The sequence below is a fragment of the Colobus angolensis genome, unplaced genomic scaffold (genome assembly GCF_000951035.1).
Source record: "Colobus angolensis palliatus isolate OR3802 unplaced genomic scaffold, Cang.pa_1.0 Scaffold51, whole genome shotgun sequence".
NCBI classification, from domain to species: Eukaryota; Metazoa; Chordata; class Mammalia; order Primates; family Cercopithecidae; genus Colobus; species Colobus angolensis.
Genome location: NW_012118599.1, coordinates 4,296,891 through 4,317,813, shown reverse-complemented (window position 1 = coordinate 4,317,813; position 20,923 = coordinate 4,296,891). Strand labels below are relative to the sequence as shown.

General features: G+C 41.5%; 1 protein-coding gene and 1 pseudogene across 2 annotated transcripts in view; both read right to left on the bottom strand.

The window, feature by feature from the left end:
* Positions 1–2,622: 2,622 nt before the first annotated feature.
* LOC105524819 (glutathione S-transferase A1-like) overlaps positions 2,623–20,923 on the bottom strand; it is a 31,532-nt gene continuing 13,231 nt past the window's right edge. The window contains exons 1-7 of one of the 2 annotated variants that reach the window (XM_011960223.1): positions 14,452–14,632; positions 10,304–10,420; positions 8,699–8,750; positions 7,382–7,514; positions 5,397–5,538; positions 4,116–4,247; positions 2,623–3,228 (exon numbers count right to left, since the gene is read on the bottom strand). In XM_011960223.1, the coding sequence (XP_011815613.1) occupies positions 3,106–3,228; positions 4,116–4,247; positions 5,397–5,538; positions 7,382–7,514; positions 8,699–8,750; positions 10,304–10,390 (669 nt within the window). In that variant the 5' untranslated portion in view covers positions 10,391–10,420; positions 14,452–14,632 and the 3' untranslated portion in view covers positions 2,623–3,105. Of the gene's footprint in view, positions 3,229–4,115; positions 4,248–5,396; positions 5,539–7,381; positions 7,515–8,698; positions 8,751–10,303; positions 10,421–14,451; positions 14,633–20,923 lie in introns of those variants that run through there. The other variant, XM_011960224.1, reaches the window with a different exon arrangement.
* The window catches only part of LOC105524950, a 20,789-nt pseudogene continuing 16,144 nt past the window's right edge, over positions 16,279–20,923 (bottom strand).

Sequence of the window (20,923 nt, the reverse complement as noted above, 5' to 3'; positions counted from 1 at the left end):
TTATGCACATGTACCCTAGAACTTAAAGTATAATAAAAAAAAAAAAAAAACAGTGAAAAAAAAAAAGTTTAACCAAAAATTTCAGCAAATTTTGCTTTCTTTACAAGTCAGTGGAAACTGGCTTTTTGAAGACACTCACTTTTCGTGACTTGGATGTAAGGACGAAGGTAGATGAGAAATCTCTGCTGGGAGCATAGCTGGGAGGGTACGTCTTTGAAGGGCAGGCTGATGGCACTCTGGAAGGCTTCTCTTACTGGGTTGCCACATAAAATACAGGGCACCCAGGTAAATGTGAATTCCAGGCAAAGTATCAGTCAATTTTTTAGTATAAGTGTGTCCCAAACACTGTAGGAAACATGTTTATACTAAAAATGTATTGATTGTTTATCTAAAAATTCACATTTATTTGGGTGTCCTGTATCTTATCCGCCAAATCTGGCCACCCTATTTTTATAGTGTTTCCTCTCTGCATTGCTCAAATCACCCTTCCTGGCCTCTGGGCCTTTGCACATAGTATTTGTTCTGACTGGAATATTCTACTTTCAGCTCCTACTGTATTTTCTCTATTGTGTCTTTCCCTACATTAATTTGACAAGGTGTATTCAACATCAGATTTCCCCTTGGACCTTGAGCTCCTGAGAGCAGAGCCTTCATCTTGTTTGAGTCCAGTCCTCATTGTCTGGGACAAAACCTGGACATTGTAGGAGCTCCTAAAATAAGATAGTTTTAAAATTTACTTGGAAAAATTCTAGCAAATACAAAAGTAGAGGGAATAATATAACAAGCTTGAAGGTACCCATGACCTGGATTCGTCAATTTCCAGCAACATTTCTTCATCTATACCAGGTAGTGGATTACGTTATGTTGGCTCCCAAGAAAGAGAGGTCCATGTCCAAATCCTTGGGTCCTATAAATGTGACCTTATTTGGAAAAAGTCTCTTTGCAGATGAAGTTAAGGAACTTGAGATGAGCTCATCCTGGAATATCCAGATAGGCCCTAAATCCAATGACAAGTGTCCCTGCAACATAGAGAACAGAAGACACAGACACGCAGAGGGTGAGGTGCTGGAAGCCCCAGGCAGAAATAGAGTGATGTGGCCACGATCCATGAAAGTCCAGAAATGCCAAGCGCCCCCAGAAGCTGTAGGAGGCAGGGAAGGATTGTTCCCTAGAGCTTCCAGGGAAATGTGGCCCTACTCACACCCTGACTTCAGACTTCTGACCTTTAGTATTGTAAGAAAATGCGTTTCTGTTGTTTCAAGCCACCCAGTTTGTAGGAATCTGTGACAGGAGCCACAAGAAAATGATACAAACTCCCATGTACTCCTTCCACTACCATGGGATTCTTTTCAAGTGAATCCCAGACAGCATATCATTTCATCTGTAAATACTAGTATTCATCTCTAGAAAGGAAGAACTTCTCTTTTAAACATAATCACACTATGATGTTTAATATAATTTCTTATCATATTAAAATTCTATAATTCCCTAATTTCCCCAAAGCTTCAGTATTCTAGTTCATGTAAGTGTCCCATAAAAATTTCTTAGCAGTTTGTTTAATTTGGTTAGCATCCAAGCAAGGTCCTTATGAAGAGTTTGAGGGATATTAGTCTTTTTTTTTTTAGAAATTGATGAATGAATAGAGACAGGTAGAGTATGTGGGGGTTTGTGAGTTCTCAAAGCCCAGTCTCATATACCTGGGTTCTGGAGGTGCATAGAGCTGTGCATGGGTCTGTGCAAGTGTCACTGTCCGTTGGTGAAGAAGCACTGGGGACACAGCAGGCCAAGACCCACGCCATGAGCTCACAGTACAGGGGAGCAGACACAGTGGCCCTCAGGTGTTACTAGAGGCTCACTAGGGCTCTGTGGAAGGCAGAGGACAGCCCAGCACTCCTGGAAAGCAATGAGGTAGTGTTAAGTGTGTCCACTGGGAAGAAGCTTGCCAGGCAGGGCTAGCAGATGCACCCAGGCAGGAAGGCAAGAGGCCCTGCTATGCTCAGAGAGTTGATTGGGCTGGAGATCAAGGAGTGAAGACGGGTGTGAGGATGCATTCTGTATGCAGTCAGGACTCACTGAAGAATTCTGTGATTTTTTTTTTTCTAATTTGCATTTTAGAACAACTACTCTGATTGTAAGTGAAGAGACTAGAGCAAAGTGGAGCTGCAGGTAGGAAGCCTGTGTGTCTGTCTGCTCCCTCAGCCACATCTGCCAACTGTGGGGAAGCTCACTCTAGCAGGAGGAGAGCTCAAATTGCAGAAGTCCAGGTGTCCTGAGAGAGATTCACATTATAGGACCAGTATGTGGTGGAGCTACAAAGCCCTCCTAATGGAAGCATTCTGGTACAGTGCCACACCAGGGAAAAATGATTTTGCATATACTTATGTGTATGTAATTCACATATACCATCTGTATCTTGGCAGCCCATGCCTGAGTGGCACTGAAGGAACTGAGGGAAGGCCTGGGGCCCCACGGAGCCTTAAGGAGCAGAGTGAGGATGAGCCAGGAGCACATATACTGTAAGGGACAACAGGGGGGCCTGAGAGCAGAGGGTGGGTCTGTTTGCTCTTCAATATTTCCTCACCTTCTAGAAAACTGAGGAATCCACGGCAGACAGAATCGTTATTTTGCAAATGCATAAGAAAGAATGCTTTTATCGGAAATAAAATGACTGTCCAGGAAAAGAAGAAAATGGCTTTATGCAATTACCGAGAATGGTAACTCTTCTCCTGTGCACACCTGAAAATGTCAGAAGTGCATTTCTACATTGACATTTTAATAGATCGTATGAGAAATTGTTTGTTACAGGACAATTCTTGGAAAAGTCAAACCACATAATTTATAGTTTCCTTTTTTACTGAATTTTTAATTCCAAGAAAATGGTTGGCTATGAGGAGATTGGAAATCTGGATTTACATCAGATCCTAATGAAAAGAAATCAATTTTAACTAAGTCGGCAAATAGGAGTTGTATTATTTAATTAACATATAATTGGAACGAGTTCATTAGTTTCACAACAGGCACAGTCAACACTTAGGTAAAGCACTTTATTGTTGCAAAACTTTAGAATATTGGTTTTGTATATTCTTGGACTCCATGGCTGCTTTACTAAAACCTGAAAATCTTCCTTGATTCTTCTAAAGATTTTGCGTTCGGGGGAGGCTGCCTTGGGCTGCCAGGCTGTAGAAATTTCTTCACCGTGGGCAGGTTGCTGATTCTGGTTTTCAGGGCCTGTAATTCATAAAGCGCAGCCTCAGAGTGAAGCCAAGGACTGACACCACCATTAACACGACCCAGGGAATCTGAGCCCCTCCTGCCAAAGGCCAAGCAAGTCCCCTGCATCAGCACTAGCATGGAGGCAGAAACAGACACCCAGTGAGAAATGAAGATCAGAACAAGAACATGTAGCTCACTTTATTTTCCCCAAAGATGTCTTTAAGTTTTAATCAGTTCAGTCATCCCTATCTTTCTCCTTACATATAAATCCTGTAGATTAGTGACTCTCATATAAGACAAGAAAAAATAATGTGCCTGTGGGATATCAACACAGATCAGTCTCTAAGCAGAAGTAAAAATATGGGGAAATTAGTTGGGAAAGGGAATAGTTATAGAAAATATTAAAGACAAACCATGGGACCACCTTTTCTCAGTGAGAGACACAGTGTAGGGGGCAGAGTGCTGGAGAGCTGTGCAGAGAGGAACACAATGTCTGACAGCAGGAGCTGGAGCCCAGGGAGGAAACCAGATGGAAAGGGCCCTGCTCAGACTGACTGAATGTGGGAAGACAAGGGCACATATGGGATAAAGGACGTCACAGAGAATTCAGGAACAGAAACCACATTGAAATAGAGGGATGGGGAGAGATGCTGGGCCCTGGGTCCTTCCCATGATAAAAGGCAAAATACTCTTTGTGGGGTAGCATGCACCACAAATTTCCTTTCCATAACAAAAGTGTTTTCATTTCTCAACATTGGAGCCTGGAAGCTGATTTTGGAGACCCTGGGGCACTGAAGGCCTGGAGAAGGCTGGGGTCAAAACTTGGACAGTCCCAGGGCCCAGATACAAGATCCCAAGATGGGAGATGTGGGGCTGCCTCTCTGGGCTGTGAAATGGGTCACCTTCAGCAGAGGGAAGCTGGAGATAAGGCTGGAGTCAAGCTCTTCCACGTAGTAGAGAAGTTCCACCAGGTGAATGTCAGCCCGGCTCAGCTTGTTGCCAACAAGGTAGTCTTGTCCATGGCTCTTTAAGACCTGGAGAATTGGAGGAATCAGATCAGGAACACATGCCCACCCAGGCTGGGACCCCTGCTTCTTTCAGAGCCTCTCCACCCTGACTTTCCCCACCTCTGTTGCCTTACTGCATGGGTGCAGAAATCCAGAGCTTTCTCCACATTATCTGAATGAATGAGAGAGTAAGAAGTGTGACTCTACTCACTCCTCAGTTGGAGCTCAGGCTCCCATTTTCTCTTCTCATCTACGTCACTGTGGCATCTACACCACCCACCCAGCTTGCTTCTTCCACATGGGCCAGGGGCATAGCACCCACCGCCACATGTTCTGTCTGCCCCAGGCCCTACAGTGTGGAGCCCTCACATTTAGGACGTGGCTCTACATTCTGCTGTCTCCCTCTCCAATCTTCCCTGGGCAGCGACTCCACCTTCATGACAACACTCTTCCCCCAGAAGAAGACTATTTCAGAGTCCTCATTTCTCCTTGTCTGCTCTCCTCATTCCCCGCTCTCTCTCCCTGGGATCTGTAGTAAACCTGGGTGAACCTGAGTTCATCATCTTTCTCACAGCATTGACTCTCACTCCTGACTGGCACTATGTTATAATCTGCAAGCTGAAGCGTTTACAGGTGAACTGCACTGATGTCTACAACTTACTATATAATGCATTTTGCAAAATCTTCCTCTGCATCCCACAATCACTCTCCTTTTTAAGAATACCCATCTCTGAAACACTACAGTATTCTCTGGTTGGGCAATTGGTCTCCTGTCTTCCTGCACATGGTACCAGAATGTTTTCTGATGGATCACTTTCATCATGCTCGTCTTCAATCAAAGTCCATTGGGTTCCATAGACTCAACAGCAACCTCTAGTGTGGTCCAGAGCCTTCCACAGCCCACGTTCTACTTATAAACACGAAATTTTGTTGAACAGATAATTCCATGTTGGGGTTCAGTAAATTAAAATTTTGCTGGAAAATTATAGCTTGGGTATAAGTGATACAATTGTTTCTCCAAGCCTATTTTCATAAAATGCCTTGAGAGTCAGAGCGCTGCATTGGTGTTCAGGAAGTCTCACTGAAAGTGAAGGTCAGTGCCCCAGGAATGCCCAGCCACTATTTTTCTACTGGCCTCTAAACTCAGTTCCCCAAACACTGAATAGTTTCACTTACTTTTTCAAAGGCAGGGAAATAGCGATTTTTTGTTTTCTCTTTGATCAAGGCAAGTTTGGCATCTTTTTCCTCAGGTTGACAAAAGGGCAGAAGAAGGATCATTTCACCCAAATCTGCTATACCTTCTGTATACATATCAATCCTGAAAGACAAAAACAACCAAATAGTCAAATACCTTTTGCCTTAGATTTTATAGGTTTATAAAAACCTAAGAGAGTAGAGTAACAGGTGATGGCAAAATAATTCACCTCCAGTGAGTGCCTTTTATAGTCTAGTCATTATGCTCTGATTTTTACAGGTATATTAACATTTCTTTATTGAAACAACCTATCGAGGTAGATAGATCTCTAAATTTTGTTACACACATGACCTAATACAGGAAAAAAACATTGGTGGTCACAGTCATGAGAGAAATTGGTGGAATCACTGCCAGTACCCACTGGTGCTGTGCTAGGATCGATCATCCGAATTGTGGTTTGTTCTGTGCATGGACTTAGTGTGTGTCAAGTGGTCAAAGATCTGCTTCCTAAGTAATCCTAAGAGAGTCCCTGGCACAGCCCTCTCATCCATATTTCCTCGTCCTCTCTCATCATTTTACAGCTCCCAGGGCTAATTCTATGTCCCATATTTGCAGTTCTTCCAATTACACTCATGAAATACGTTTCCACAGCCCTCTCCATGTGCTGTTGCCCAACTTTAGCCATGTGTGCCTTTCCTGAGACCCCATCTAAGAATCCCCTTCCTTGGGGAAATTCTCTATACTTTTTAAAACAAGAGCTTTATTAATGCGTATTCACATACTATAATTGTCACATGTTACATTATACTACTGAGTGGCTTCTAGTGCATTCATAGAATTCTGTAAAAATAATCACAGTCCAATTCCAGAAGTATTTTTATCACCCTGATAAGGACATCTGTACCATTAGCAGTATTCTTCATTTTTCCCCAAGTCCCACTCTTTTAGCCCCAGGCAACCACTAATCCACTTTCTACCTCTTTGGATCTGAGTATCTGGACATTTCGTACGAAAAGAATCCTATAATTCGTGGCCTTCTGTGTCTTGTTTCTTTTATGTAACATGTCTTATGGTTTAACCATCTTGTAGCATGCATTGGTACTTCATTCCTTTTCATTTCCAAATATCTTTCCATTACATGGCTAAGGCGCATTTTTCTCCTCCATTTATTGATTGTTGATATTTGGGTTGTTTCTACTTTTTGAATACTATGAACATTGTTATTTGCATTATTCATTTATGTGAAAGATATAGGGTGGATGTATTTTTGATTGTTTGGGGGTATACCAGTTAGAGGGTCATTGGAGTTTTTGAGGAGCTGCCAGCAGTTTCATTCAGGATTTATTTGGAATCATGCAGTGTGATCACAACAGCAAGGTGACCCCTTGGTTTTGCTGGTATTGAATCAGTCTGGCTGTTTTGGCCTTCTATCCATGTGTCAAGGTAACCACACCATCTTTGGTGCCAGCCTCTACTAGCCCTGCTCAAGTATTCCAGTTGATATAATTTGTTGCTAATTTAGGTTCCTGGTCATCATTCTTGGAATTACTAGGACCTTAGATTTGGCTTCTTTGCAGTTTTCCCTCCCTAGTCCTTCATCTACAGACTCACAAATATTCTACGCCTGTCCAAAGCTATTGGCCGGAGTCCAGCCTCTGAAGGCCTGAGCACCTAGAATCATGATTCCCCATCCTCCTGAGTTCACGGTTCATCAGTGTTTGGAAACGTCTGTCATGGTGCTGGATCCATAGGCTGCATTGTCTTTTACAATCACACTTGTCTGAACCCTCCCCGTGTTCACTGTTCCCTCATCTCCATGGGACTCTGCAATACTGGACCTCAGTGTACACATCCAAGGCCCAGCCTGCTGCTGGTCTCGATGCCCTCCCATGGTCCCACCCACTCAAGGAAGGACCTAAATCACTCTGTATTCTCTGTAGATGGAAGAACAGAAAATATACTGTACAGGGCTCTCTCCTTTATGTCTTTCCCGTAGAGGTTGTATTTGCTGGCAATGTAGTTGAGAATGGCTCTGGTCTGCACCAGCTTCATCCCGTCAATCTCAACCATTGGCACTTGCTGGAACATCAAATATCCATCTTTAGAAGGAAGAAAAAAAAGGAAAGTGAAATGTCTATGAAACCCACCCTTTCCGGATGAAAAATAACGGCTGTGGAAATGACTAAATTTGTAAAATGAAGAAGAAATTATTGCCTGGTAAGATTTCACTTGAAACAACTTATTTTTATTTTTATTTTTTGGCAGAGTGTCATTCTGTCACCCAGGCTAGAGTGGAGTGGCGTGATCTTGGCTCACTGTAACCTCTGCCTCCCAGGTTCAAGTGATTTTCCTACCTCAGCCTCCTGATAGCTGGGATTACAGGCATGCACCACTGCACATGGCTAATTTTTGTATTTTCAGAAGAGATGGGGTCTCACCATGTTGGCCAAACTGGTCTCGAATTCCGGAACTGAAATGATCCACCTGGCTCAGCCTCCCAAAATGGGGGATTACAGGCGTGAGCCACTGCACCCAGCCCAAACAACATTTTTAAAAAGCTTTGTGTAGTTCTTCTTTTTCTTAAGAAGCTTCCTTTTACTTTTTACCCATTTGTTTCATGTATATTTTTATTGCCCCTCCAGATACATAGTGGGACTCTTGTATTTTTTGTGTTGATTTACCTTCATGGATATTTTAGGAAGAGGTTGGGACAAGTTACAATACGACTGGCAACAAGATGTCATTTAAAACAGGAACTTCCCAGAGTAAGTATCATGGTGTTTGTGACATTTAAGGCAGGTTCTGAGAGGTTTTTATGTAACGGTCCCTTTCTCTGGTCTTCAAAGTGTGCAATAGTGCTGCAGTGTTACCTTCTCATGGCCCCCGATGAGAGAAAAAACTCAAGACATTGGCCACATCTATTTCTCTTCCTTTTGTCTAATGCATGTTCTTGCATGTGCTTGGATGGGGCGGGCTGTATGGGATCCTGAACTGATGACCACAGCTCATTCATGGTTCCCCAAGCATGAAAACAAAAAAGGCTTTCTCAGGGTGCAGGAGATCATTCCTCTAACAAATACTCTGAGTGGTCTGGTCCTTTTAGCCTGGAGAGAGTTGCCAGACTTGATCAAGGAGCCACATCTCTTCCATCTTAACCACTTTCTCCCTCTGCGTCATGTCCAAATACCACCCCTCACACACATAGGCATTACTGGCTGCTCAACCCTCCCTCTGTACTTTCTACTAGATACACTCATCAGAGGCACTTAGAGATTGATCTTACCATTTCTTAACTTGTCCAAATCTTCTGCAGATTTTAGAAATTTCTCTTCAAACTGGAAGCAGACACAGTAAATGGATTCTAGTTAGTTCATTCTATTATAGACTTGTGACCTTGAATGGCCCCTATCTGGTGCATAATTTGGAGAATATAAGACGTCTGAGTTTGACAGGGTACACAGAGGGGGCTGGTCATGGCCATTTGGAAATTTAGACCTAATTCATTGAGAAAAGTGCATGGGTCACAGCACATAGCTGCTCAATCTTCTAGGTCACTTCACCTTCACCCTGATCTCATGAATGTCTATGATTAGGTCATGTTTTGAGAGGGGATGTCACTGAAGAAAAGGCACTGAGCAGTTCTCCTAGTTATGGTGTTGTCGTATCTTAAGAAAGCCTGTGTCTCCAAGTGAGATCAGACCACAACCTTGTGTGTCCCCAGCATGGGGCGTGCCATGGGCTAATGGCCATCAAATATTCTGCCACGAAGGAGCCTCTGCTGTAATTTGTATCGCCCCACTTCTCAGGAACCCTGCTAAGGGTGAAATAGGTCACCGCTGTTACACAGCTTTAACACTTGCAACTATAATTTTCTCTTCTGAAGTACATGCGACACAATAGGGTAAAATTCTCAATTTAATAAAGGAATGAGAGTCCCACACTAATATTATGTTTAATGAAAACTTCTAGTTTCTGATGTGGTTTTGTGGCACTGGGGAATGCTCATGTGTTCTAGAAGCCTGTCCCCCGATTTTAACCACGTGTTTATTTCTCTGCATCCTCATAGACATGTAGGCCGTCCCAGGGCAGGGACTGTGTCTGTCTTCTTCACTGTCTCCATGACCTAGTACAGAACCTGGAATTAGTAAGTGCTCAACCAAATAATTGCTGTGAATTTAGTCAATCTTCAATAGGTAGTCTGTTACAATCCACTCCCTTCCGTCTTCATTTGTAGTTTGCGTTTTACCTCTAATTGCAACCATTTAAAAATATTATGCATTTTTTATTTTTTATTGTTGAAATTATGAACGTGAATAAATATAAACAGAAAAACATAATGATTCTCCTTATGCTTCTCACCTAGAATCAATAATTATCAATCAAAACCAATATGGTTTCATCTGTATGCCCACCTACTTCTCCTCTTGTAATAATTCCAAAGAAATCCCAGATCCGTATGATTAATCCTTAAATACTTCAGTGTGTTTTCCTAAAACACATTAAGTATTCTAAAGATAGCCATAGTACATTATCACACATGAAATATTAACAATAATTCTTCCATGTCATCAAATATTCAATCGATATTCATGTTTCTAATTGTTGTATAAATGCCATAAATTATTTTTTACACTTTGTTTAAATTCTAATCCACTTAAGTTCTACACTTTGTGATTAGTTTCTTAAATGTATTTTAATATGTATGCTTTTAGATGAGAAGAAATTTTAAGAATTACTTGGTCAAATCTGTTCATCTTTTTCTTAATTACAGTCCATTTTTATTTAAGGCACAATGCTTCGGTAAGTAATCATCTCATAGTTTCTGTGGGAAAAGTATGTGATAACGCAATTTTCAATCCAACTTAAGATGACCTAACTCAGAACCTACCTCTACTCCAGCTGCAGCCAGGAGCCACCGGGTGGACTCCATTCTGCCCCGTGCATTGTAGTAGTGGAGCTTGGGTTTCTCTGCCATGATAGCAGTCTTCTGGAGGTTTCTCTAAGCCTGAATGAATGAATGAATAATTGAAGCCATAGAATAAAAAAATGTACCTTAGCATATATGGTTGAAAACTACCTAAAATACTGAGGTAGAACCTGCCTTCTTCAAGACTGGGTTGGAGGAGTTCCTGGAATGTTTTCTTGGTTCAGATTGTTACCCATCAGTGGCCACCCTCAGATTCCAGCAAACCAGTCTCAAGTCTTCATTGGCTAACTGTGACTTTTCTTGGCAGCCTAAGAGGTGAGAGTATGTGGTAATAACACATATATAGGAGTTAATGGGAAGAGGAAGAATTAAAGGACTAATATTCATTGAAAACTTCCTAATGATCCTTCCTCAATGCTAGTACCTTTCAATATTTTTTTTTTTTGAGACAGTCTCTCTCTGTTGCCCAGCCTGGAGTGCAGTGGCATGATCTCAGCTCACTGCAACCTCTGCCTCCCAGGTTCAAGCAATTCTCTGCCTCAGCCTCCCGAGTAACTGGGATTACAGGTGGCTGCCACCACGCCCAGCTGATTTTTTTTTTTTTTTGTATTTTTAGTAGGGATGGGGTTTCACCATCTTGGCCAGGCTGGTCTTGAACTCCTGACCTTGTGATCCACCTGCCTCAGCCTCCCAAAGTGCTGGGATTACAGACTTGAGCTACCACGCCTGGCCCCTTTCAATATTTTAAATCTTTAACCCTCCTTATAGTCCCATGAAATGGTTGTTATCTCCATTTTTTAGTTAATGAAATGGAACATCAGAGAAATATAATGTTCACAGTCACGCCCCAGTTGGTGATAGACATGGATATCTACACCAAGGACTAAAATGAAGGCACACCTGGAAGCCAGCTGGGTGAAGACCCTGGGAATCCATGAACTGGCTGTGAAACCAGAGGATGTCACTGATAGGGAGGACCGACAGGGAGCTAAGTCACTGTTCAGTTCTTTGGCTGTGAGACTGCATTTGATCAAAACCAGAAATTAGGCCTCAGACTTGTTTGACTGTAACTAGAAGATCCAAATTATTTAAACAGACAAGAATGCTAATCCCTTGTTTCTTTTGGAATTCTGTATTCTAATTCTGTGGGGGGCATTTTGTTTTATAACCTGGAAGAAGAGATGTTGCTGCATTAACTTTGTAGGATATGGAAGGAGCTAGCATTTGTTCAATGTCAGTCACACACTGATCATTCTTCTAAACTTCTCTTCATTTTATCCTACAAAAATCACCTAAGGTGAATGCTGTTGTTATTCTCATTTTACATTTGAGGATACTGAGGTTTTTTAAGTGGCTTGCCAGAGTACATTATCACACATGAAATATTAACAATAATTCTTCCATGTCATCAAATATCCAATTGATATTTGATGGATCCATCAAATTCTTTACTTTCCAAAGGTTAAACTATTGACTCCCATATTCTAAAATGTAGACATTTAAAATATTTTGATGCCTAATTTTAGTCATACCTACTTTTTAAGAAATACATTAGTTGAGGCTGGGTGCAGTGGCTCACGCCTGTATGAATTCTTTGAAATCATACTGAATCAACTCACCTGTTTTGTAATTAGATATTTTGGCATTGTACTTCCTATGATAACTCCAGGAGTAAATTCAGGTAACTTGGGAAATGGAAATAGCATAATTCAGCAGAATGAAAGGGAGAGTGAAGTTCACAGGAAAGCGTGGGGTGTGCTTGTTTAACTATTATGGACTGGAGTTCACAGTGTCGTAATTCCAATCCCCAAACTAAACTCTCTTAGCCATTGATTGAGGATCATGTTTCAAAAGGAAATGAAATTTTATCTTACATAATATTTTATCACAACACGCCTGCTGATAACTAACATACCACTTTCTCAATGTGAGGTTTCCAAGGGTCAGGCTAAGACTGAGACCATAGGTTACCATTGAGCTTTGTTGGGTCAACAGAAAATGAGAACCAGAGAGTTCAAGGATTTGCCATGGGTCACACACACATGCTGCTCATTCATGGTCAATATCTAGGGAGTGTGTCTACCTTCTGCAACAACCCTGATATGGCTGTTGCAGGAACAGGAATAGGAATAGGAACCCTGATATGGCTGTTGCAGGAATAGGAAATGGCTCCTATTATCCGAATTAAAGATGGGCACACTGAGTCTCAGAGAGCTAAAGCACCTGTCCCATGCTGCACACTTGGTGAGTGTTGGGTCAGCCTGAACTTCTGATTGCAGGTCCAGAGCTTTTCCACTCCACCCCGTAACCTGGCTCTCAGCTCCTCTCTGAGAAGTTGTTTTATATTTTCTTATTCAATGTATATTAGCTAACTAAATGTTGGAAGGAGAGGGCGAGAGGAGAACATCTAATTCTTGAGTTCCTCCTGTGAGCAACTTTTCAGGGGCTTGCTTGGAAGAAAAAATTAATAAAAGTGTGCCTTTCTCTGATTTGACAACCTAAAAACCAGAGTGAGTTGAGGACTAGTATAACTGTATTTACATCAATTAAAAATGGGCTTGTTTTGAAAGGAATATAAGCTCTCATAATTCCAGGAGTAAACTAAAGGAGTTCCATCTCTGAGTTGGTCCCGATGACACTGTTTCTTATCAGAGAGAAGGGAGAATGAGATAAATCACGACTCCTCCCGTTATGAGATTCATAAACTCAGTAGTTTGTTTAATCTCTGAGCCTCAATTTTCTCTCCTTAGAATAGAGGTAGTTACTTCTACTTTTGAAGGTTGTTGAGAAAGTTAAATGAGATAATGTACAAAAATTCATAGTAGGAACTCAGCAATGGGTGTTTGCTCTGGTCCCAGTGCTTGGAAGATGGGTGAGTCTCTGGACACATTGAGTAGCCCATGGATCCTCTTTCTTTGATCTATCTATCCATCAGTTATTTTACCTATCAACCATCTATGTATATGTATCTATTTATAATCTCTGTCTACCCATCCATGTATGTATTGTTTTGTTCTATGTATCTATCTCTCTGTAATCTGCCTCTTCATCATCTATTATCTATCTTGTATCCATTTCTCTAGTTCTCTGTATTTTGTCCATAGAACTCTAGTAGGAATAAGATTTCATATGAATCCAGACTTACATGAAATCTGTCATATAATGGCTCTCTGTTTCTCTCTCTCTCTTTCCTTTTTAGCTCCTGTACAGAGGTTAATGATATTCACTAATCAGTCCACGTGGATTAACACGAAGTTTTCAGTGAACGTCCAAGCAGTGGGGCGCATCAGTAACACGGCCTTGCTTAGTCCCATGAGGTCATGTAGTCCCATGGTTCTCAACCAGGGGGATTTTGCTATTCTGCTCCAGAGGACATTGAGCAAGGGCTAGAGATATTTTGGGTTGTTACATCTGCAGGGAGGGAGAGGGGGCTACAAATCAGATAAGTAGAGGGCAGGGATGCCTAGAAACATCCTAGAGTGGGCAGGTCAGATCTCCATACAAAGAATTACACAGTTCAAAGTGCAGCAACAGTCAGAGTCACTTTCTTAGCTATCCTCTAGATTGGCCAGGAGTCGGTAGAACTCCAGGGACAGAGTATGACTTGTCGTGGAGCTAATTAGTGGCAAAGGCTCAACTAGAATCTAGTTCCCCTGACATTCAAACTAATTTACTCTAATTATAATAAACCTTAGTTTAAAATTTTCACAGCCAATATAGTATTACAGTGTCACAATTTACAATTGTGTGTTGATTACTTATATAGAGAAAGAAATTTTTGCACACATTGCCACTTCTTCCAGCACTGATTAGTCTCAGATTGTTTAAATTACTATCATTTTTTTTTCTCCTTATGTCATTGTTTCCCATACCATTCAATGCTGAGGCCCTGGTTTTCTAAATTCTTCATTTTTACATTTCTGTAAAGATGCATCCAACAGAATAGAAATAAACAATTCTTGAACTGTCACCCAAACACGCCAAGATGGCACGATATGAGTAAAAATAGACTTTTCTTTGTGCTAAGGACTCACATTAGCATATTTTTCTAGAAGGCTAGAGAGGAGAGTGTGAGGCAATGTAGAGAGATTTATAAGATCAGTACTTACTTTGTTAAACGCTGTCACTGTCGTGGTTCGACAACTGAATTCCAGGTCCCAATGTATTTATAAGCTTGTTGTTCCTTTCGATAGTTCCCTCCCACTGAAAGAATGGTCAAGTTACAGAAAAGCGTCTCCCACACATTTCATGGCCAAGGGGCCACCTACTGGATTCTAAGATGTGAGGCAATGATCTGCTTATCAGAAGAAAGTGGTTAATATGTTCCTTTTCAAGGTTGGCAATTAAAGTTTAAACAATACATTCCACCTAGATTTTGCTCTTTTTGCAAGTCAGCAGAAACTGGCTTTTTAAGACACTTGTTTTCATGAGTTGGATGCAAAGACTATGGCAACTGAAAAACCTCTATTGTGAGCATAGCTGCGGGGGATGTCTGTGAAGGACAAGCTGATGCCACCCTTTTCTTACTGGGTTGACAAATAAAATATAGGACATCCATGTCAATGTGAATTTCAGGCAAACAATCAATAAATTTTTAGTTATAGCTATTTCCAAACACAGTATGAAACCTGATTATACTGAAATATTCTTTATTGTTTATCTGAAATTCACATTTAGGTGGGTGTCCTGTATTTTATCTGCCAAATCCGGGAACACTATTTGCATGTGCTTTCCTCTTTACGCCACTCAAATCACTCATAATATAACAAATCTGAAAGTATCCATCACCTGGATTCATCAATTGCAAGTAATCTTTCTTCATCTATAACATGCAGGGCGTTTTGTTGGCCCCCAAGAAAGATAGGTCCATATAGAAATCCCTAGACCCTGTGAACTTGATTTAATTTGGAAAAAGACTATTTGTAGATGTAATGAAGTAAAAGAATTTGAGATGAGATCCTCTTGGCATATCTGGAAAGGCCCCGAATCCAATGACAATTGTCCTCACCGCAGAGAGAAGAAAAGACACAAGACACAGAGGGTGAGGTGCTGGAAGAGGGAGGCAGAAATTAGAGTGATGTGGTCACGATCCATGAAAGTCTAGAAAGGCCAAGAGCCCCCAGAAGCTAGAAGATGCAGGGAAGGGTTCCTAGAAATCACTTCTAATCCAAGCACGTTAGCACAATGACACACCAGAGAAAAATGATGTTGCATATACTTACTTATGTGTAATTCACATATACCATCTGTATCTTGGCAGCCCAGGCCTGAGTGGCACTGAGGGAACTGAGGGAAGGCTCATGCCTGGGGCCCCACAGAGCCTTAAGGAGCAGAGTGAGGATGAGTTAGGAACACATGCCTGTAAGGGACAACAGGGTGGCCTGAGAGCAGAGGGTGGGTCTGTTTGCTCTTCAATATTTCCTCACCTCCTAGAAAACCGAGGGATCCACAGCAGACAGAATTGTTGTTTGAAAATGCATAAGAAAAAGTGTTTTCATGAGAAATAAAATGTATGTCCAGGAAAAAAAGAAAATTTCATTTTGCCATTCCCCAGAATGGTAATTGTTTTCTTGTGCAGAGTGTCAGAAGTAAATTTCTGCACCTGACTTTTTTATAGGTCATTTAACAAATGTTACAGGACAATTCTTGAACAAGTCAAACAACTCACATAGTCTACATTTTACTTTTTTACTAAATTTTTAATTCCAAGAAAATTTATGGGGAGAATGGAAATCTGATTTCATATCAGATACTAATGAAAAGAAATCGATTTTAACTAAATCTGGTCATGGATGTTTTACTATGTAATAGCATATAATTTTTAAAAAGTTTATTAACTTCACAATAGCCACAACCAACCTTTAGAAAAAGCAATTTATTGTTGCAAAATTTTAGAATATTCTTATTGCATGTTCTTGGCATCCATGCCTGCTTTATCAAACCTTGAAAATCTTCTTTGCTGCTTCTAAGCCTTTTGCATCTATGGGAAACTTCCTCAGGCTGCCAGGCTGCAAAAACTTCTTCACTGTGCGGAGTTTGCTGATTCTGATTTTCAGGGCCGGCAATGCACAAAGCACAGCCTCAGAGTGAAGCCAAGGGCTGACACCACCATTAACACAACCCAGGGAATCTGAGCCCCTCCTACACAAAGACCAGCTGAGTTCCCTCCATCAGCACCAGTATGGAGGCAGGAACAGTTACTAAGTGAGAGATGAAGATAAGAGGAAGAATATGCAGCTCACTAGCATTTTCCCAAACAATGTCTTTAAGACTTTATTCAGTTCAGTCTTCCTACTCTCTTTCTTACACTTGAATCTTGTATATTTATGGCTCTTACAGAAGATGAGAAAGAACAATGTGCATGTAAGATATCAGCACAGATCAGTCTCTAAGCAGAAGAAGTGAAGATATGGGAAAATTGAGTTAGAAATGAAAATAGAAAATGTGAAAGACAAATCATGGGGCCAGTTTTTCCCATAGAGAGATATAGCGTTGGGGGGCAGCGTGTTGGGAGAGCTGTGCACAAGGAACACAATGATCTGGCAGCAGGAGCCAGAGCCCAACGAAGGAACCAGACGGAAAGGGCCCTGCTCAGACACGCTTGGTGTGGGAAGACAAGGGCATATTGGGATAAAGGGCATCACAGAGAACTCAGGAGCAAAAACCACAGTGAAACAGGGACGAGGAGAGATGCTGGGCGCTGGGTCATTGGCATTATATAAAGTGAAATGTTCTTCTTGGGGTAGCATGCACGTCAAATTTCCTTGGCATAACAAGAAGGCATTTCCATGCCTCTGAATCAGGACCTGGAAGCTCATTTTGGAGACATGGGGGGCCCTGAAAACCTGGAGAAGGCTGGGATCAGAATGTGGCCAGTCCAAGGGCCCAGATACTAGATACCAAGGTGGGAGATGAGGAGCTGCCTCTTAAGGACTGGGAAATGGGTCACCTTCAGCAGAGGGAAGCTGGAAGTGAGGCTGGAGTCAAGCTCTTCCACATGGTAGAGAAGTGCCAGCAGGTGAATATCAGCCCAGCACAGCTTGTTCCCAATGAGGTAGTCTTGTCCATGGCTCTTAAACACCTGGAGAATTGGAGGAATCAGGTCAGGAACACATGTGCAGTGAGGCTGGGGCCTCTGCTTCTCCATAAGTTTGTCCAGCCTGACTCTCCCTCTCCCACCTCTGCTTCCTTACTGGGCAGGTGCGAAGATCCAGACCTTTCTCCATGTTCCCTGATTCAGTGAGAGAGTAAGAAGTGTGGCTCCGCTCACTTCTTGGTTGGAGCCAAGGCTCCCATTTTCTCTTCTCATTCCACAACAGCTGTGGCATCCACAGCACCCACCCAGCTTGCATCTTCCACATGGGCCGGGGGCTTATCCCCTCTTGCAGCATGTTCTGTCTGCCCCAGGCCCTACAGTGTGCAGCCCTGGTGTTCAGTGGCTTTACACTCTATCCCTCTCCAGTCTCTCTTGGACAGTGACTTCACCTTCATGACAGCACGCTTCTCCCAGGAGTAGACTCTTTCAGAATCCTCATTTCTCCTCATCTGCTCTCCTCATTTCCTGCTCTGGGATGTGAAATAAGCCTGGGTGAACTTTAATTCATCCTCTTTCTTGCAATGTTGGTTCTTACTGCTTTCACTATGCTATAATCTGTATGCCACTGTGTCCCGGAGTGAACTGCAAAGATGTCTGCAACTTACTTTGAAACGCAAAAAAAAAAAAAAAAATTTGTTTGATTGAGGCAAACAGGGGTGTAGTGACTGATATGTGATAAAGCAAAGATAAAAGGTTAACTTTGCTAGTTAGATCCTTGGTGTATGTAAGTTCATAAAACATTTCTTTGGACTACACGGGACGTATACATTTTTTAATAATAAAAATTTTGAGTGATATGTGATATTTATTAAAATATCTCAGCAAATTAACATCATAAATAATAAAAGGAGAAATCATATGGCACCATTGATTTAAGATAATATTTTGGCAAATATATTTTCAGACTATGTATACATACAAAAGTATGGATAATTACTTGGTACACAAAGAAAACAACTTCAATGTTATATTGTAATATACATTGTTCAAATGCACATATCATGGGCTCTTTGGTAGAACTGGTAGAATTCTTGTTCACAGTCTATTTTTATACCATGCCTTGAGAGTCAGGAGCTCCATTAACATCAGGGAAGGCTTTTGGACGTGAAGGTCAGTGCCCCACAAATTCCCAGGCACTGTTTTTCTGTTGCCTTATGTTAAGGACTGAATGTTTATGTTTCCCATAAATTCATACGTTGAGATCCTGACCCCCATGTCTTTAGAAGAGATCCCTAAAAATATATATTCTTTCAAGCCATTAGTAGGTGGGGCTTTCAGGAGATGATCAAGTCATGGGGGTGGAGCGCTCATGAATGACATTAGTCCCCTTATAAAAGGGACCTTAGAGAATTCCCTTGGCATGTTTGCCATGTGAGGACACAGCCAGAGATTGGTTGTCTATGAATCATGGAACAGGTGCTCCCCAGATGTGAAATCTGCTGGCACATCGATCTTGTACTTCCCAGCCTACAGAGCTGTGAGATAGAAACATCTGTTCTTTACCCAGCCTATGGTATTTTGTTACAGCAGCCAAATTGCTAAGAAACCCTCTAACCTCTTAGTGCCCTTATAGACTAAACAGCTTCTATCATGACCTTTACAACAGTTAGTCAAATACACCAGCGTTTGGTCAGTAACTGCCAACTTCCCTAATTTTTGCCTCTATTTTCAATTTATGACCAACCATAGAAAGCAAAATATGAATCTCCGACCAATCACGTAGAAATCCATGCTTCTAGTTAGCCAGCTTACAGCATCCCTAGGCCAGCAACCTGCAATCAGGGCATAACTTTTTCTACCATAAATCTCTCAGACTTTCCTGCCTACCTCTGAATCTCTGTGACTGATGGTGGCTGACTTCCTTTCTATAGCAAGCTCTGTATAAACACCCTTTGCTTATTCTCATTTGGATTGTCTTGGCTTCCACAGTTTTTCTGGAGGTTCCAACAAGGCATGGTCTATGTTGCCCATTGCCAAGGACCCCAGCCGTCAATCAGGTGCAGTATCCACAAAGGCTCCTCATGCCCTGTGGCAAGTCAGCACCTGGACTGAACTCTCTTCTCTTTGCAGTGAGCTCTTTGACTTTTTATTCTCAGGTTGGCCCTTGGTTTTGGTATTGGTTCTCATCTGCTTAGCCTCCTTTGTAGAATCAGGACTTTCTTTTGATTTCTTTTGTAGTCTTTCGTGTTACTGTTTTTTGTCCTGCAATCTAAAGGTGTTGTCATAAAAGAAGCAGCACAAGAGCAGAGGCCCAGAAGCCTGTTTTTCAAGATAGCCTTACAGTACATTAAGTTTGAGGTTCTCACTGGACCTCTTTCCATTCGTACAAACTTTGCTGTGGGTCACCCCTAAAACCGAATGAAGTTCTTCTCTCTTGATTTTTGGTTCTTGTTGTTCTGCAAACGTGGCAGTGATCCAGATAGAAACATCACAGTTTCCACTTGGGGCAGAGTAGTGACTGTGACTTTAGGTTTCCTTTATCCTTGATAGGTGGCAATCCATACTGCTCACTGAATAATTCTCTATTGTAGTTTTGAGGCTCAAATAATGTAGCCACTGAAAAGCTGAAGAAATGCCTAGGGTGAGATCAGGGGAAGTGGCATGGAATTTCCATGCCTTCCCTGGACAGTCCACCTTCCAAGAAGTTCCATGTGTTCAGCTATTCAGAAGCTCCCAGGTACAGTTTCAAAGACAGGAAAATAATGGCTTGTTGTTCCCTCTTTGATCAGGTCAAGCTTTGTATCTTTTTCCTCAGGTGTATGCGATGAGTAATGAAGAAGCTTTTCACTCAAACCTGCCCTACCTTCTATATACATATCGACCCTGTAAGACGAAAAGAAACAAACTACTAAGTGTCTTCTGCCTTAGATTTTATGGTTTAAACACTTGAAACAATGGAGCATTAGGTGATAGCAAAGAAATTCAGCTCCATTGGGTGCCTTTTAAATGCCAGTCATTAGGCTATGATTTTTATAAACATATTTACATTTATTTCTCAGAACACTCTACTGTGGTAGATCTATACCTAAAATGTTTGTTATACACATGACCAAATACAGGTACAAGAAACATCGGTGACCTGTCCAGTGTCACAGTCATGAGAAATTAGTGGAATCACTGCAAGTAACTACGGATGCTACAAATAAGGTTTGCTCACTCTGCTGTGGTTTGTTCTATACATAAGCTTAGCATGATTCATATGGCTGAAGACCTGCAATTTGACAGCCTCCCCAGCACAGCCATCTCGAACGTGTCCGTTTTCCTCTCTCCTCATACTCACATCCCAGGCTCATTTTTGTGCCCAATATTAGAAGTTCTTAAAATAGAAAAAATTAAAATAAATAAATGAAAAACTAGGAAATAAGGTATGTCTAAAAACTATATTATTTCAAGGAAATTAAAAAAAAAGTTCTCTCAATTATTTTCCACAAAATATTGTTCCATTACCTTCTCCACATGATGTTGGCCAATTCTAGTCATGACTG